General features: G+C 37.6%; 1 protein-coding gene across 1 annotated transcript in view; it reads right to left on the minus strand.

Moving 5' to 3' along the window:
* SPAG17 (sperm associated antigen 17) overlaps positions 1-20170 on the minus strand; it is a 218300-nt gene that overhangs the window by 53376 nt on the left and 144754 nt on the right. Inside the window, 4 exon segments of the mRNA XM_027091011.1 lie at positions 8903-9057; positions 10716-10860; positions 14789-15006; positions 19825-19984. Of these exon segments, the coding sequence (XP_026946812.1) occupies positions 8903-9057; positions 10716-10860; positions 14789-15006; positions 19825-19984 (678 nt within the window).

The raw sequence follows: 20170 nt of genomic DNA on the forward strand, positions 1-20170 counted from the left end.
TAGAACTATGTTGAATAACAGTGGTGAGAGTAGGCAACCTTGTCTTGTTTCTGATCTTAATGGAAAACGTTTCAATTTTTCAACATTGAGAACAATGTTGGCTGTGGGTTTGTCATGTATGGCCTTTATTATGTTGAGGTAAGTTCCCTCAATGCCTAGTTTCTGGAGAGTTTTTATCATAAATGGATTTTGAATTTTGTTGAAAGCTTTTTCTGTATCTATTGAGATGGTCATATTGGTTTTCTCCTTCAATTTGTTAATATGGTTTATCACATTGATTGATTTGCATATATTGAAGAATCCTTGCATTCCTGGGATAAACCCCACTTGATCATGTTGTGTGATCCTTTTAGTGTGCTGTTGGATTCTGTTGCCTAGTATTTTTTTGAGGATTTTTGCATTTATGTTCATCAGTGATATTGGCTGTAGTTTTCTTTAATTGTGACATCTCTGTCTGGTTTTGGTATCAGGGTGATGGTGGCCTCGTATAATGAATTTGGGAGTGTTCCTCCCTCTGCTACATTTTGGAAGTGTTTGAGAAGGATAGGTGTTAGCTCTTCTCAAAATATTTGATAGCATTCGCCTGTGAAGCCATCTGGTCCTGGGCTTTTGTTTGTTGGAATATTTTCTTTTTTTTTAAAACATCTTTATTGGAGTATAATTGCTTTACAATGGTGTGTTAGTTTCTGCTTTATAACAAAGTGAATCAGTTATACATATACATATGTCCCCATATTTCTTCCCTCTTGCATCTCCCTCCCTCCCATCCTCCCTATCGCACCCCTCTAGGTGGTCACAAAGCACCGAGCTGATCTCCCTGTGCTATGTGGTTGCTTCCTACTAGCTATCTATTTTACGTTTGGCAGTGTATATATGTCCATGCCACTCTCTCGCTTTGTCACAGCTTACCCTTCCCCCTCCCCATATCCTCAGGTCCATTCTCTAGTAGGTCTGTGTCTTTATTCCCGCCTGGCCTCTAGGTTCTTCATGACCATTATTTTTATTATTATATTTTTTAGATTCCATATATATGTGTTAGCATACAGTATTTGTTTTTGTCTTTCTGACTTACTTCACTCTGTAAGACAGACTCTAAGTCCATCCACCTCACTACAAATAACTCAATTTCGTTTCTTTTTATGGCTGAGTAATATTCCATTGTATATATGTGCCACAAATCACAGTTTCAATTTCAGCACTTGTGATTGTTCTGTATATATTTTCTATTTTTTCCAGGTTCAGTCTCGGAAGGCTGTGCTTTTCTAAAAATTTGTCCATTTCTTCCAGGTTGTCCATTTTATTGGCATATAGTTGCTTGTAGTAATCTCTCATGATCCTTTGTATTTCTGCAGTGTCAGTTGTTACTTCTTCTTTTTCATTTCTAATTCTGTTGATTCGAGTCTTCTTTTTTTCTTGATGAGTCTGGCTAATGGTTTATCAATTTCTTTATCTATTCAAAGAACCAGCTTTTAGTTTTATTGATCTTTGCTATCGTTTCCTTCATTTCTTTTTCATTTGTTTCTGATCTGATCTTTATGATTTACTTTCTTCTGCTAACTTTGGGGTTTTTCTGTTCTTCTTTCTCTAATTGCTTTAGGTGTAAGATTATGTTGTTCATTTGAGATTTTTCGTGTTTCTTGCAGTAGGATTGTATTGCTATAAACTTCCCTCTTAGAACAGCTTTTGCTGCATCCCATAGGTTTTGGGTTGTCATGTTTTCATTGTCCTTTGTTTCTAGGTAATTTTGATTTTGTTTTTGATTTCTTCAGTGATCTCCTGGTTATTCTGTGTAGCCTCCATATGTTTGTATTTTTTTTTACAGTTTTTTTCCTGTAATTGTTATCTAGTCTCATAGCGTTTTTGTCGGAAAAGACACTTGATACGAATTCAATTTTCCTAAATTTACCAAGGCTTGATTTGTGACCCAAGATATGATCTATCCTGGAGAATGGTCCATGAGCTCTTGAGAAGAAAGTGTATTCTGCTGTTTTTGGATACAATGTCCTATAAATATCAATTAAGTCCTTCTTGTTTAAAGTGTCATTTAATGCTTGTGTTTCCTTATTTATTTTCATTTTGGTTGATCTGTCCATTGGAGAAAGTGGGGTGTTAAAGTCTCCTACTATGATTATGCTACTGTCAAATTCCCCTTTTATGGCTGTTAGCATTTGCATCATGTACTGAAGTGCTCATATGTTTGGGTGCATAAATATTTGCAATTGTTATATCTTCTTCTTGGATCGATCCCTTGATCATTATGTAGTGTCCTTCTTTGTCTCTTGTAATAGTCTTTATTTTAAAGTCTATTTTGTCTGATATGAGAATTGCTACTCCACCTTTCTTTTGATTTCCATTTGCATGGAATATGTTTTTCCATTCTCTCCCTTTCAATCTGTGTGTTTCCTCAGGTCTGAAGGGGTCTCTTTAGACAGCATATATACGGGTCTTGTTTTTGTATCCATTCAGTCAGTCTGTGTCTTTTGGTTGGAGCGTTTAATCCATTTACATTTAAGGTAATTATCAATATGTATGTTCCTATTACCATTTTCTTAATTGTTTGGGGTTAGTTTTTGTAGGTCTTCTCTCCTCTTGTGTTTCCTGCCTAGAGAAGTTCCTATAGTGTCTGTTGTAAAGCTGGTTTGCTGGTGCTGAATTCTCTTAGCTTTTGCTTGTCTGTAAAGGTTTTAATTTCTCCATTGAATCTGAATGAGATCCTTGCTGGGTAGAGTAACCTTGGTTGTAGGTCTTTCCCTTTTATCACTTTAAATATGTCTTGCCACTCCCTTCTGGTTTGCACGGTTTCTGCTGAAAGATCAGCTGTTAACCTTATGGGGATTCCCCTGTAAGTTATTTATTGCTTTTCCCTTGCTGCTTTTAACATTTTTTCTTTATATTTAATTTTTGATAGTTTGATTAATATGTGTCTTGGCATGTTTCTTCTTGGATTTATCCTGTATGGGACTCTCTGCACTTCCTGGACTTGATTGACTATTTCCTTTCCCATATTAGGAAAGTTTTCAACTAATCTCTTCAGATATTTTCTCAGTCCCTTTCTTTTTCTCTTCTTCCTCTGGGACCCCTATAATTCGAATGTTGGTGCATTTAATGTTGTCTCAGAGGTGTCTGAGACTCTCCTCCATTCTTTTCATTCTTTTTCTTTATTCTGCTCTGTGGTAGTTATTTCCACTATTTTATCTTCTAAGTCACTTATCCATTCTTCTGCCTCAGTTATTCTGCTATTGATTCCTTCTAGAGAATTTTAAATTTCATTTACTGTGTTGTTAATCATTGTTTGTTTGCTCTTTAGTTCTAAGTCCTTGTTAAAACGTTTCCTGTATTTTCTCCATTCTATTTCCAAGATTTTGGATCATCTTTCCTATCATTACTCTGAATTCTTTTTCAGGTAGACTGCCTATTTCCTCTTCATTTGTTTGGTCTGGTGGGTTTTTACCTTCTCCTTCATGTGCTGTGTATTTCTCTGTCTTCTCATTTTGCTTAACTTACTGTGTTTGGGGGTGTCCTTTTTGCAGGCTGCAGGTTTGTAGTTCCTGTTGTTATTGGTGTCTGCGCCCAGTGGGTAAGGTTCGTTCAGTGGGTTGTTTTGGCTTCCTGGTGGAAGGGACTGGTGCCTGTGTTCTGGTGGTTGAGACTGGATCTTGTCTTTCTGGTGTGCAGGACCACATCCAGTGGTGTGTTTTGTGGTGTCTGTGAACTTATTATGACTTTAAGCAGCCTCTCTGATAATGAGTGGTGTTGTGTTCCTGTTTTGCTAGTTTTTTGGCATGAGGTGTCCAGCACTGGAGCTTGCTGGTCATTGGAGCTGTGTCTTAGCATTGAGATGGAGATCTCTGGGAGAGTTCTCACTGATTGATATTACAAGGGGCCGGGAGGTCTCTGGTGGTTCAATATCCTGTCCAGAGAGCTCAGGCCTGTCCGGTGTCAGGCCTGAGCTCTCCCACCTCAGAGGCTCAGGCCTGATGCCCGGTCGGAGCACCAAGACCCTTTCAGCCACATGGCTTGATGAAGAATGCTGCAACATGATGATCGCATGAATGGAAGTCTCTATTTGTTTTCTATATGTCTTATGTCTCTGGTTTCCCCTCTATTCATCCATTACTGCTTTCTTTTGTTTTAAATAGATATTTTGAAGTGTGCCACTTCAATTCCCTTGTTTCTTTTATATATATTTTTGAGTTGTTTTCTTAGTTTTTCTTGGGTATTACAAACATCTCAATTTATAACTTTCTAGATTAAATTGATACTAAGAATTTCAATATTATACAAAATCTTTGCTCCATATAGCTCTATTCCTCTGCCCTTTATGTTATTCTTGTCAAAAATTTCATCTTTACACATTATAAGCACATAAATATACTTTTATAATTATTGCTTTATGCATTTGCCTTTTAAATTCAAATGAAAAGAGAGTCACAAAAATACATCTATACTGTCTTTTATATTTACCTATGTAGTTACCTTTAACATTGCTCTTTATTTATTTGTGTGTATTTGAATTACTGTGCAATGTTCTTTCATTTCAGCCTGAAGGATTCCCTTTAGATTTTCTTGTAGGGGATGTCTAAGAGCAATGAATTCTCTCAGTTTTTGTTTTTCTGGAACTATCTTGATTTTTTCATTTTAGAAGGATAATTTTACTGAATGAGTTTTTGTTGATGATCTTTTTCTTCAAGCATTTTGAATATATCATCTCACTGCCTTCTAGACTCCATAGTTTCTGATGAGAAATCAGCTATTAATCTTATTGGAGATCCCTCATATTTGATGAGTCTCTTCTCATTACTTTCAAGATTCTCTCTTCATCTTTGACAGTTTGATTATGATGTGTTTAGGTGTGGATCTCTCTGAATTTATCCTACTTGAAGTTTGTCGAGATTCTTGCATGTATAGACAGTTTTTATCAAATTTGGGAAGTTTTAAGCCATTATTTCTTCAAATAATATTTCTGCCCTTCTCTCTTTTCCTTCTCAGACTCTCATTATGCATGTGTTAGTATGCCTTATGGTGTCCCACAGGTCTCTGAGGCTCTGTTCATTTTTCTTCATTTTTTTTTTCTCTCTCTTCCTCAGATTGGTTAATCTCAACTGACCTATTTTCAAGTTTGATGATTATTTCCTCTGGCAGCTAAAATTTGATGTTGAGCCTCATTAGTAAATTTTTCATTACAGTTATTATGCTTTCCAACTCCAGAATTTCTATGTGGTTCTTTTTTTACAAAAAATAATTTCTATGTATTGATATTCTATACTTGGCGAAAAACCATTCTCATACTTTGCTTTAGGTCTTTACGCAAGGTTTCTCTCAGTTTTTTAAACATAACATCTGACTTAAATTTCTTTGTCTATTTAAGTGCAAAGTCTGGGTTTCCTCAGGGGTAGTTTCTATTGATTGCTTCCTCCTTCCCCATCCCTGTTTATGGGTCATAATTTCCCTTCCCCCCCCCCCCATGTCTCATAATTTTTTGTTGAAAACTGGACATTTCAAGTAGTATAATGTACAACTCTGGAAATTAGATCGTTTCCCCAGGGCTTGTTATTGTTGCTTTGTTGTTGTTGCTGTTTATTCAGTGATTTCCCTGAACTATTTTTTTAAAGTTTGTATTTATTGTCGAGTGGGCCTAACATGTTTGTTTGGTTGCTTAGAGGTCTTCTCATAACTGGGCAGATATTTTCTTAAGTACTTTACACTAATACGTCTTTCAGCTTCTGCCGAGGGCTCCGTTTGCATATTGATGTATTTTTTCAATGCTTTAGCAGGATGTTTGTAATTCCACCTTAGCTTTGTAATTCTGCCTTAGCTTCACTCCCTGCTTGTGCCGAGCCTCTTGATCAGAAAGAGTGAAAGATCAGGGCTTTCTTTTATGGGCATGGACACAGCCCTGCACTTGAGTATGGCTTTCCAGATTCCAGGGAATACATCAGAGCTTTTCAAAGCTCTCTGTGGACTTCTCGTTCCCCTTCTTTTCCTTTAAACTCTTTTGTTCAGCCTCTTGTTTGTTATTGCCACTTCGATGGCTATAATGTTAAATAATTACCTCTGTTTGGGGAAAAGGCTGTTTTTAGGGAGTGAGCTCAGAGTCGGATCAAATAAAGACAACCCCTGTGAGTGGGTGTTTCCAGGGAACGGCCAGACAGCTCAAACACTGACAATATTTTGTGGAGCTCTAAATCTTTTCTTCTTTCAGTGGCTGCTGGCTTGCTGGCTTTCACTGCTATTTTGCATGTGAGAGTGTTGATTTTCAAGGCTACCATGGAGCTGGGGGAGGGGAGGGGAATATGGCAAGTGAAATCACCACAATTCTTGCTGTTCTTCCCAAGATTCAGTCTTTTTTTTTTGTTTGTTTGTCTTTAAATAAACAATCCTCAGAATATTGTAGTCCTTTGGTTAATTTCTAGACTTCTGAAAAAGTTGATTTTGACAATACTTCCAGGTTTCTAGTTGTTTTTAGGGAGAGGAGATTTTCAGAAGTCCTTACTCCACCCTTCTGGAAGTTTCTCATATTGACTCTTCACCATTCCCTAGGCCCAGAGAACTCCACTGGACTTGATGAGTTCTGAGGCTTCTCTGTGGTTTCAGGTACATTTTAGAGTAGGCACTCGTGGCTGGTTAAATTTTCAATTTTCCCAGCCTCCACAGGTCCTCATCAAAATGGATCCAAACTGTCAGATTGACTCTGTAATTTACTGAAAGCTGCTCTGGACAGAAAAAGATGGCCTATAACTTCCACAATTAAGACATACCATAGGTGAAGGAACCATATAGAAGAGCCAAAAAGAAAACCTATAAAAAGGAGATGTTCTGCCTTCTAGGAAGTTAATCTGGAGAAACAGCAGTGCTGAAGCATAGAGACTCAACATGAAAAATATAGCAATGACTCATATATGTATGTATGTATGTATGTATGTTAGCAAATTAAATTCTCATGGTTTTACATACCTATACTGCTCAGAATTTACTATAAATTTGCCTCTTTCAACTGATTTCACACACTAAGTAGAGGACAAGGCACCCTTCATTATGATGTTTGTTTGTGGTAGTACTGATAAAGACAAGGACTTTTAAAGTCCTTTTCACTAGTATTCCTAAGAATGCTTCTTACATATCTCTATCTTCCCCCAAAGGAGTCAGGATCAGACTGGTATAGAAGAGTAGTCAAAAGCTTAGTCTAGCACACACACACATACACAGACACACTGTTCCCCAGAAAGACAGTAGGTCTTCTGGTCTAGGGAAAATGGTTTTAGTTCCTAAACCCAGGGATAGAGAAAGATTTCCCATGGGAGATAACAGACCCATTATTTGTCATCTTGTCTTCTTGAAATCCTCCAGCTGGGTGGATGTTCCCACCGCCACTTGTGGCACATTATAATCATAGAAGATAACAATTGTTACACCCACCTCCTTTTTGATGTTTTGAATAATCTTTCTAGTGCTGCCAAGGTACAACAGTGACCAATATCAAGCTCTACTCTCCCTTTCATACATTGCCTAAAATCTGGCCTCCCTCATCACACTGCCCAATGTTCTCATGCTGGTGAGTGAGGAAATAAATGACAAGTGTGCCAAGTCCAACAGAGGACAGGCAGAAGGTATTTTTGAATGCCAGCTTTCAATTCTATAAAACCACAGAATTACAAAATAGGTGCAGCTAAACTTACTTAGGGTTTTTTTTTTTCCAGTTGGGAACTAAGATATGTGTGTTTCTCCATAAGGAGCAATCAAGGTTGATCCTTCCTTAGTCTGTGTTTCAGGATATTGGGCAAACAAGCGGCTATACAATAGTGTCAGGCACTGAAGGTCTCCAAGTTGGATCTCTTTTCTGTTACATCTCTTCGTTCAGTGGTAACTGTCATTGGTGCTAAAATTCCTTTGCCCCATAGTTGTAACAATTAGAGTCTGGGGACATGATAAAAATAAGCTCTCATCACAGCATCTTAGGAGAGTCTCATCATATCTGGTAGGACATATGATACCGGCAAATGGATGCTGCCTAAAAAATTGGATATTCTGAATGCTATATAGGAAAAAAAGCATCCCCTTCTCCAACTGCAACATTTCACAGTCATCTCTCACTTTCAGTACCTTCCTTGCTGCACAAAGATCTGCACAGGGTAAAGAGGGGGTAGGATAACATTATCGGGAGAGATGGGAGGGATAAACTGGCTTCAACAGCTTTCAGAGAAACAAACATTTGTCACTGAGGTCTTTGTCCATCATCTTCTGGCTTCAAGCTCTCAGTATCCTATGACCTTAGATGTGACACCATGGCACTTGTGTCCCTTCTCCAGCAATTGGAAAGGCAAAGGCAAATCCTTCTAAGACTGAAGGGACTGCAGGCTGAACCCGGGTGATTGTGTTTAATGGGGAAATGCAAGGAGGCAGAGGAGTTTCTAACAGTGCTCCTCCCCAGCCCTCCAAAGACAAAGCTGTGCTTCAGCTGGGCTAGCTGTCCTTCCATCCTGTGGGGACATGAGGTAGAGTGGGGACAGACTGGAGGTGGGAAGGATGGGAGAGAGAGAATGAATAAGAGGTGGCAGGAGGTGAAACTGGTCTGGTAGGGACAGGCCAGCACTGAATGCTTCTAACACCCACGGTGCCCATCACCTACCACATAAAGGATCCCCAGCAAATACACTCTGGTTTATAAGCTTGATCCCCAAATACCCAAGAATTTAAAGACAAGCAGGACTATGTTTTCCTGGAATGAATTGTAAAAAGAAGGTGAATAAATGAAAAGAGATTGAGAAGTGTGTTCTCAGATCCACTGAGACAAGAGAGCAACAGTCGTGCATGTGGCAGGACTGTTCACTGCCCCCCGAGGAGTGGGTTTTCTTAGTCAAATTGACACTTACCTTTGGCACCCCTCATCCTCCCCCAGACCCACCTGGTATGTTCCCTGTGGCTTTGCGATGATAGACGTCCCATCCCCAAAGGTGGTGCAGCAGCTACTGTCCTCGCAGTTGGTGATGACAGTGGCGTAGTGTGAACTTTCAATCTGCATGCACTTCACCTGCCTGGTGATCCTCTGAGGACCTTCGTCTGTGGGCAAATGCAAGGGAAGCAGGTCTGATAGGATACACACATAGGGAACATGCCTGCCAGCTGACTCTGACTGTGCTCCTGCCTCCTGGCTACCTGGACTCGAAGTCAAGATCCAGTGTTGAGAACTCACTCCATGGGGCTGGAGTACGGGCTACTCTCTATGTCAATGCAGTCATATTTCCAGAATATCTCTTAATTTAGTGTGCTCTTTTGTTCTCACCATTCTTTTTATTTTGAGAAATTGAAAACATCCAGAAAAGCACAAAATATAATTTAACTATTCATGCTCACTAATCAAAATTAACACTTGTTAATATTTTGCCATATTTGCTTCATTTTTAATATGTACATAAGAGAAAAATACAGATAAAGTTGAAGTTTACTGCTCTCCTTATCTCTGGGTTTATTCCTTTTTCTCACAATCCATTTTTATACTTTTATATAAATGTATGTATCAAAAACAACATATAGTATTTTGTGTACTTTAAATTTGCATAAGTTATATATTACTCTATGTATCATTCTACACCTGAATTTTTAACTTAACAATGTTTTGAGACATTTAGCCATCTTGATATATATGTGTGTGTGTAAATAGGTGCATGTATGTGTGCACTTCATTCCTTTTAATTGCTATATAGTACTCCTTTGTAAGCATATACCACATTTTATTTTTCTATTCCGCTGTTGATGGACATTTGTTTTCCCAATATTTTAATATTAAACTTGGTGTTGCAAGTAGCACCCCTATACCTGTTTCCTTGTTCAAATGTATAAGAGTGTCTTTCTATATATACCCAGAAGTAGAGTTAGTGTATTGTATGATATGCACATTTTCAATTTACCAGATATTTAAAAATTGCCCACCCACGTGGCTCTTTTAATTTTCACTCTAACTAGCAGGGTGGAAAGGTTCCTCTTTTTCCAGTCACTTGCCCATTTGTTGCACTTAATTTGGCAATGAAGCATTTAAACTCTGGAATTAAAGAAAAGTGAGTCGGAATAATTTTTATTTAAAAATCGTTTTTAAATTTAGCTTAGGAAGGGTGGTAGGCTTTTAGATAATATGAAAGACTCTGGTTCATTAGTAGCTGTCGCTGGCTTTTCTCTCATATCACCTTTCTGATAATGAGAATTGTCAGAAAGAATTGAAGGAGGACCTACCTGATGTCACCTATGTATGCAAATTAGATTCCTTAAGGATCAAAGGAAACAGGTCTGAGAGCTAATGTGCAGGACAGTTGAGTCATGATTATTAACTTTTAGTTGCTACCAATCCAGGCTGTAAGTTTTTAGTGGTATAAATGGAAAAGGCACTATTATTATCCATCAGCCAACTAGAGCTGTTATCACTTCCACGTCAGCTGAGGATAAAGATCATAATAAAGGGCCTCATTTGGATTACGTGAGTACTCTTTAGTTGACGTGAATTCTTCAAAAAAATTATTTTCTTATGTGTATTTTCAAAAATCAGTGAGGTTTCTACCTATCTTATTGTAAAGACATAGAATATTGTCATCTACTTGAAAAAGAAGAGATACATGTATATGTATAACTGAATCGCTCTGCTGTACACCTGAAACTAACACAACATTGTTAATCAACTATACTCCAATATAAAAGAAAAATTTTAAAAAAAGAAAAAAAAAACTTACCTGTCTCTTGATCATCCGGAGAAATAATTTGATCTTCATAAACTTGATAAAAGGTTGTGATTCTGGTACCATCAGCATGATCCACTACCCGAGTACCATCTTTCTTTTCAATGATGATCACTTTGTCTTCTCGAGTTGTCATAACCTGAACATACAAAGGCAGAGCACCATCATTTGGTCAGGTGGTTAATCCCAAGTGTGCTTATTTTCACACCCCACTGATTACCATCAAAATCCTGGTTATTTAGAAGTAAAAGTTTTATCTCATCTACTTGATCTAATCTTTATAACAATCCTGGGAGGCAGGCAACGATATCCCCATTTTATGGATGAGGAAATTCAGGCTTAGAGAAGTTAAGAAACTTGCTGAATGTCACTCAGCACGTGCCAGAGCTGATGTTGGACTAAGACTGACTTCAGAACTGGTGCTTCTTCCATGGTCGCACATTTGTGAGTAAAAAGTTAACATCAGGACTGATCTGACCCAGGTATGTCCAGGAAAATGGTCCCAGGTCCTGCCTCCTTGGAAACTACAGGTTTAAGATAAGCAAGGGACCACTGGTGTCTGTAGTGAGGGTTCTGATGTGGTCTGGTCTCCCCTGAGGAAGCAATGCCAGAGCTTGGATTTTGTGTGTCGGTGCAGGAGGGCAGCATGGGTGAAAGGGGTGCTAGACACAAAGGATCCCAGGGAGCAATGGGCAGAGTGGTGAGAGCAAAGTTAGGAGTGAGGGACCAAACTGGGAAGATTATTAAGCCATATTAAGGACACAGTCTTTATCCCAAGGCAGGCAAATCAGTAGTGAAGGGTTTTAAGTATGTGGACTAGAGTAAGAAACACAGAAAATATTCATTTAGCCCTAGCAAGTACTTCAGTCTGAAAGAGCACTCAGACCTTTGTATCCTGTAGCTAAATGGTTCACCAGAGAAGCTCTAAACCCCCAGCTGTGTGTGTGTGTGTGTGTGTGTGTGTGTGTGTGTGTGTGTGTGTGTGTGTGTGAAGATGTGGCAGGCATGGAGATGCATAGCCCAGATCTTCCTTCAAGACAGGATTTGCTCCCCAGCTGTGTGGAGTGAAGTTGGCAAACAGCCTCCAGTTGTCAGCTCTTCCAGCATCTGCCTCAGCTGCAGAGAAATGCTTTGCCTGACTCACATTGCTCCAGGTGACCTTGGTCCAGTGACTGAGTGAGGCAGGAGTACACCGATATGGTTCCTGCTCCCAGACTTGGGACATTGGGACAGATGACACTGGCTTCTGAGCTCCTGCCAGTTAACCAAGGCTTTGTGGGGTCTGCGTCACAGCTCAGCTTCTCCTCTGTCCAATCCTGCTTTCTCCCCATTCCTTTCACAAATGGTGTCCCTTATAAATATCTTGTACCACAACCTTCATTCCAGTGTTTGCTTCTGGAGACCCCAACTGTCAACAATGTATTAAAATTATATAATGCATATATTTAAATCATTGAGTGTTTTCTAACTTATACTGTCCTAACTGTAAGGGACACAATTTGCACTGAAGTGTCCAGATGGATATGAGAGTGAGTTTGCTAGCTATATTTTGACTCAAGTGTCTAGGGCTTTTGTGAGTAGGTCATAATTACATTTTTATCTTTTTATAGTAGGCAGAAATCACTATAAGAGAGAAGTGCACACTGATCATTATTTTAAGTTCTTATCTTTGGCACTCTCAGCCAGTGGTAGATATAGATATGTATATCTGTCTATCTATATCTGTCTGTCTATCTATCTATCTATCTCTCTATCTATCGAATGTGTATAACAAGAAATACTGCTGTAGAATGCAGTGACTGAGAGCATGGACTCTGCAGTTAAGCTGCCTGAGTTCAAATTCTGGTTCCACAGCTGGCTGAGTGATTTAGGCAAGTTGCTTCCCTTCTCTTGGCCCTAGTTTCCTTATCTGCAAAATGGAGCCAACACTAGTATTCCTCAGAGATGTTATACGGATTAAATGAGATAATGCTGGTAAAGTAATTCACACTTAATTGGTCATCAAGTTAGCAATGATAAATACTAGCTCTTTAACTCATTTATTTATTTTGGCTGTGGCACATAGCTTGTGGGATCTTAGCTTCTCAACCAGGGATCGAACTTGGGCCCTTGGCAGTGAAAGTGCAGAGTCCTAACCACTGGACCGCTAGGGAATTCCCTATCTAGTTTAGATATTCACAAATTATTATTTAGAATTATTCCAACATTTTATAACACCACATAACATTGACATTTTCTGATCACCATAGGGTAAGATAATCATTATTTTTAGAGGTGGCAAGAACACAATAGAAAGAATATTTACTGAACACCTGATGGTGCTAAATCTGGTATTAATCTTCCCAACTATTTTAGGTAATGACTATTATTTCTATTTTAGGAGTAAAGATACTAGATTAGAAACATCCAAAGTCATATATCTAGTAAGAAGTGTGACTTGGGGTTCAAACCCATGACTGCCTCACAGCAAGGTCAGTGGCACTCCTCTAAAATGTGATACTTCATGTCAGATATCATGAAAACACACATCCATTCTCAATTTTGTTTCATATGATCATTGCCCCTTATTTGCATAATAGTTAAGCATATGAGACCTAGAATACAACCTGGGGTCCACATTCTGAATCTACCACCTGCTGTGTGATCTTGGAAAAATTATTTAGCCTGTCTGTAGCTTAGTTGTCTCATATGTAAAATGGAAACAATAGTTTATTGTGAGAATTAAACAAGTTAGGATGTGGAAAACACCAAGAACAGTGACTGGCACACAGTGAGTGCTCAATAAATATTATTACTATTGTTGTGATTGCTATTTGACTGTTGGGTGTCTATGCTTGAATCCAGGCTCCTGGATCTTGGTTTGTGCTTCTATAATGGTGCTAGGTATCAGTAAAGGAAATTGAGTGTCATTAACTAAGAAATATTAATCAAATTTGCATATTAAGCCAAATAATCTGTATCAGGGCTGAATTAAAGTGAGTCATTTGAAGTCACCAAAAAAAAACTATCCTGAGATGATATGTATCTTGAGTCTCACAACAGAGAACTAGCAAACGATGTAAGAGATTATGAAACTATTTCAGAAGTAGGCTGAAGAAGAAAGGAAAACGCATTTGGTTAGATAAAGGAATTTATCTCAATAGCAAGCAGACATTTTGCTTTCGACTATCAGCATGTGGTTGTAAACAAGTGCTGGAAGTCCAGAAACCAGAAATAAGGCATGCAGGAAATTCTTTGTCTTGTTAGATTTAGAGGGTGCTGCAAAGCTCCACATAAGATATTAGAGGAATAGCTGTGGAATGGAAAGAGCCCAGTTTTTAGTCCCAACGACTAGTTCTAAACCTGGCTCCAGCACTTCCTGGTCACATTACTTAACTTGCTGAGGCCCAGCTTCCTCATCTGTATAATATACACTGGTGTGAGGCCTGAATGAGAGAATGTATGCAAAACCCCTAACAGAAAGCCTATAGAAGACGCTATTGTGCATCCCAGGGGTTTCAATTTCACATCTGCTTGACAGATAAACAAAACCGTTATTTACTATACCACTCATTTGTCACTTTTTCTTAAGTTATAAATAAAATCTTTCTTATAGTTGCTTTGTGGTGGTGTTGAATGTTTGAGTTATTTAATGTGGGCATCTCATTAAATATACCATAAATTATTTGAAGTCAAGGATCATGAACAAATTTCTATAATTCATGTCAGGTACACACAAAAAGTCGGAATAAATCAGAGCCCCTCACTTCTAGACGATAAGACATATAAACAAATACATCCAACAGAAAGAAATATAGGATATCATTAATCATATGTCTTAAAAGTGGAATAGAAAATTCATGATTTGTCTCTCACTTCAAGAATTGATATTTCATGATACACTACACTGGTCAAATGAACCACACAATATTTTTAGATTTGGAAAGATGGATCCATCCATTCATCCATACATCCATTACTTAACAAACAGTTATTGAAAATTTATTATTTGACAGGTATTCCTCCATGTGTTGTTTCAGAACCCTAACAATTTAGAAAAATTTGTAATATATAATAGTTTGCCATACCGTTCCATCGACAGGATCTGTGGCTTTAAAGGATAAAAGTGGGGCCAAGTCTGCTATTCTTTCTAATCCTTTGGTGCCAATCCGATTTCCTTGAGGTGTAGTTGTAAACCAGGTGCCTAAGTGAACCTCCACAGGAGTTACCGTTTGAATTGTTTCTGGGGGAGGTTCATGGCTTTCATTTTTATGAGCCATTGATGACTGATTTTTCTGACTTTTTCCTGTGGAAGTTCAAGTAAAATCAAATACAACAAATCAACTATACTCCAACAAAAATTTAAAAATTTAAAAAAAAATTAAAAAAAATCAAATGCAACAATATAACTATATCACATATAGAATTATTCATTAAGTTTTAATACAGTGTAGGTTACCTCAGACACAGAGAAATTCTAAGTGGTATTCATCAATTATACTATTTCTCAAGAAGCAAAAATTTCAGGTTATGAATATCTAAATCTTGGTACTTGAACCTTGGCTGGATTCCCATCACCTCCCACAAAACATACACGTGCATACACAGCTCACTCTCCATGGCACAATACCCATTCTTGTCAATTTCTGTACACTTTTAGGTCTTGCTTACATCTCCCTAGATTCCAGATTTGGGGTCCTGTACCCTGGTTTTCAAAGCCTCTATTTTCTCCTGTGTATCTCTGAAATTTTTAGAATCCTTTTTTTGACTTATTATATTCTAGTATAATAGAGTATAATTTTAACTCTTCATTCCTCTGATTTTGTCTTTTTTTTTTCAGTCACAGGAAACATCTTTCTTTGGCCCTGGATCTGGAGAACATTACCAATCAAGCATATCCTTGGCCTCTCATATGGAGAGGATTTGTACAGTTTAATTACTACATTGATAATCATCTGATACACATCCCCCTCTCAACCCCTCCCCACCCCCATTCAATTAGAACAGGAAGATAGAACTGAAGAAACCCTCATGGAACCCTGTAAATATTATCTCAATCCCTCTACCTCTGGAGTAAAGGTAGATTTACTCCATTTGTATGAATAATAATGAGTAATCTCATTATTACTTGCCAGGCAAAATTTGCCAGTGTTGCCAAGCCTCGATGATGAAGTAAACTCAGACTGAGAAAAAAATTGCAAAAAATATAGTAAAGGATTGTTGCCTCCAGGAAGATCCTTTAGATTCAGACCATGAAATGTGGATCTTGGTGTAAGATGCAGACTCAACTAATTGGGGGAACCAAAGAAGACAGATATATTTAGCTAAGCCTTTCCATTGCCCTAAGATTTAATTTGGACCTATTTGTATTTCCAGAGCATTAAAAGAGAACTGAAAGATAGACCTGTAGAAATTATTTAGAATGAAGCTCAGAGGGCCAATGTGACAGAAGTAATGAAAGAGAGGTAAAAGCTCTCTAATACACATTTAATTGGAATTCTCGAAGAAGAAGAGAAAGAAATGGATGATAAACAATATTTGAAAAGATAATATTGAGAAAGTTCCACAAGGAATGAAAGATACTAATTTACAGATTCAAGAAGCCCAATGTGGGGCTTCCCTGGTGGCGCAGTGGTTGAGAGTCCGCCTGCCGATGCAGGGGACACTGGTTCGTGCCCCGGTCTGGGAGGATCCCACATGCCTCGGAGCGGCTGGGCCCATGAGCCATGGCCGCTGAGCCTGTGCTCCGCAACAGAAGAGGCCACAACAGTGAGAGGCCCAAGTACTGGGAAAAAAAAAAAAAAAAAGAAGCCCAATGTATTCCCACTTGGATAAATAAAAAGAAATCCACCCCTAGTTAAATCATATTGATATTATAATAAAAAAGAAAATATTTTAAAGGTGGTTAGATTGTCTAACAACAATTAGACTGACAGCCAACTTTTCAACAGCAATAGTGGAAGCAAGAAAAATATGAAGAATTATTGTCCACATGCTGAGAGAAAATACCTGTCAATCTAGAATTCTACACCCAGTGAAATTATTTTTCAAGAATGAGGACAACATAAAGACATTTTCAGAAAATATCTGTTTTGCAATAAATAGCTTAAAACTTCCAGTTAAAACACAAAAATGTCTAATTTTTAAAACATACACCTATATGCTGCTCACAAGACACACTTTTAAACATAAACCATAGAAAGTAAAATAAAGTGTGGGAAAAGTTATACTGGAAAAGTTAAACAATAGCTGATGTAGCTATAAAAATATAAGCAAAATCAACATTAGAGTAAAAAAGAATCCTAGAATAAAAAGTCATTGTGTACTGATAAAAAGTTAAATTCCCCATGAATATAAAACAATTCTAAATTTGTAAGTATCTAAAATCATATCCTCAAAATATATAAAGGCAAATCTGAGAACTATAAAAAAGACATAGTTATTTCAGAAAAAAGAAATATGGATTAAACTGTAAGGAGTGAAGAGGCTATTCCACCCTTTCAGGAAATTTAAACATACTTCTGCTGAATAAGTTGACATTGTACATTAAAAAGTCCATAAGGATATAGAATAAGAAATGTCAAAGTTTGAATGTGAGGCAAATATGGCTTACTGTCTGTTTTTGTACAGTCTGTGAAGTAATAATTCTTTGTACATTTCTACATAATTAAAAAATCAAAAGAATATTTTGTTATGTATGAAAATTATATTAAATTCAAGTTTTAGTGACCATATAAAAGTTTAATTGGAACACAACACAGCATGCTCATTTGATTATGTATTTTCTAAGGCTACTTTTACACTACAATAGCAGAGTTAGTAGTTGTGACGGAGACCATATGGCTCCAAGTGTCTAAAACATTTACTATCTTGCCCTTTACAGAGAAGTTTCCTGAACCTGGATATAAATTGGACAACACAACTAACAAATTTGATTGAACAGATATAAAGAGAACTCTGTAACATGCTGTATAAATATATATATATATAAATAAATTAATTAAATTAGAAAAAGAGAACTCTGTACTCAATAGCTGCAGGATATATGCAGTTTTCAACTTTTCAAACACAGACAGAATTTTTTTTTAAATTTGACCATATCCATTCCTCTGTCAATGGACATTTAGGTTGCTTCCATGTCCTGGCTATTGTAAATAGTGCTGTAATGAACATTGGGTACATGTATCTTTTCGAATTACGGTTTTCTCCAGATATATGCCCAGGAGTGGGATTGCTACTTCATATGATAGTTCTATTTTTAGTTTTTTAAGGAACCTCCATACTGTTCTCCATAGTGGTTTTACCAATTTACATTCCCACTGACAATGTAGGAGGGTTCCCTTTTCTCCACACCTTCTCCAGCATGTATTGTTTGTAGACTTTTTGATGATGGCCATTCTGAACGGTGTGAAGATGTCATACATGTATACCATGGAATATTACTTAGCCATAAAAAAGAATGGAATGCCATTTGCAGCAACATGGATGGACCTAGAGATTATCATACTAAGTGAAGTAAGTCAAAGACAAATATCATATGATATCACATATGAAAAGATGCTCAAGCTTCCTCATCATCAGAGAAATGCAAATCAACCACAATGATATACTACCTCACATCTCTCAGAATGGCTATCATCAAAAAGAACACAAATAACAAATGTTGGAGACAATGTGGAGAAAAAGGAACACTTGTACACTGTTGGTGGGAATGTAAATGGGTGCAGTCACTGTGGAAAATGTTATGGAGGTTTCTCAAAAAACTAAAAATAGAACTACCATATGACCCAGTATATCATTTCACTAAATTTTGAGTTATCAAAAAAAGAATTCACTTTGCCTCCATACAATGTTACTGGGTACCATGATGAGATGTGTGAATCTGAGAGAAAAAAACTAAATCTTAGTCTCACAGATCATTAAAGGCATATGAGAAATTGAGAAAAATTTGTAATGCCTGAGAGACAGTGTAATTTAGGGGTTAGTTGCCCAGACTCAAATCCGAGCTTTACCACTTACTAGCTGAGAGACTTCAAGGAAGTTAATTAACTTCTTTGTGTCTCAATTTTCTCATCTGTAAATTGAGATTATTAAGATACACACCTCACAGAGTTGTTGTGAGTATTCACTGATTTAATATTTTGAAGTATCCAGAATTGTGCCTGGTATACAAGCACATGTCTCCTACACATGAAGATCTCTTAAAATGAAAATGATGAACATCCCAACAGCAAACCAAGGAAAGATGTGAATAGAAAATTAACAAAAAGAAAAAAAAAGCAACAAACATCTTTAAATGTTTAATCTCATCAGTAATCAATGAAATGCAAATTAATATAATAATAAGATGCATTAATTGTCTATCAAACTGAGTAACATGAAAAGAATACAATACCCGGCATTGGCAAGGGTATGAGGAAGCAGACACTTTCATACTGTGCTGGAGGTAGGGGCATAAATTGCAAGTGTCTTGGAGGGGAGCAAGTCTGTAATTTAGATTATGGCAGACATGGTTGATTGCTTACAAGACACTTCTCCACCTTCCTTTTTCCTTACTAGTAGTGCTCATCTCCTGAGAAAAAAGCCAAAAGTTTCAGATGCTGTTTTCCCAGCCTAAGTCCCCAACCAGGTTTAGTCAATGACATATAAGAGAAGACCCACTGGGGGTGGGGGAGACTGGTGTAATCTGGGGCTATTTTCCTCCCTGATAAAGAGAGACACTTGAAAGCTCTTGTGTTCACCCTCTTTCCTTTCTGCTTTGGAACTTACGACATGAGGCCCTCGTGTCTGGAGCTGAGGTGGCTCTCCTGCGATTTCGGGGAAAAGAGAAGGACAGAGAAGGCTACACAGAGACTTGACATCACTGATCACTCATTTAACCCTAAAACAGTAGTGTAGGCATTAGAACTAATGTCGTGTCAGAGTACATGATGACATAGGAAAATGTTTGCTATTTATTACATAGAGATAAAAGCAATTCATGAAACAATGTGTAATGCTGTGATTCCCACTGAAATGTGCATGTATTCAATGAAAAGATAAGTGTAATAAAAATAATATTGAGCATTTATTAAGCCCTTGGATTTATTAAATCCATTATAAATTGAGAGGCTTCGGTTATTACCTTTCTTTGTGATGACAGTCTCTGATGGTGCTGTTTCTGATTTTTGCTGAGAACCCATGCTCATCAAGTCCCCGCTGTGAGGGCTTGCTGGCGCGTCAGCAGGAAGACCAACAGGCCCTGAATTGGGACTACTGCTCACAGTACCATCTGCGAAGAGAATCTGAAGAAAAAGCAAAAAATTTCAGCATTCTCAGAAACGAGGAAGAAACTGGTTAACAATACTGTGTGTCAAACTGAAATAGGTTAAAAATAACTCAAAGAAATGCTATTTTCCAACATCCAGACTCAGCAGTATAAAGCATGCTATAGAAGGGTAGATTTGGAGCTCAGAGACAACAGATTAATA

Source organism: Aethalodelphis obliquidens, unplaced genomic scaffold (assembly GCF_003676395.1).
Source record: "Aethalodelphis obliquidens isolate GAN/ISIS:26980383/991018 unplaced genomic scaffold, ASM367639v1 scaffold70, whole genome shotgun sequence".
NCBI classification, from domain to species: domain Eukaryota; kingdom Metazoa; phylum Chordata; class Mammalia; order Artiodactyla; family Delphinidae; genus Aethalodelphis; species Aethalodelphis obliquidens.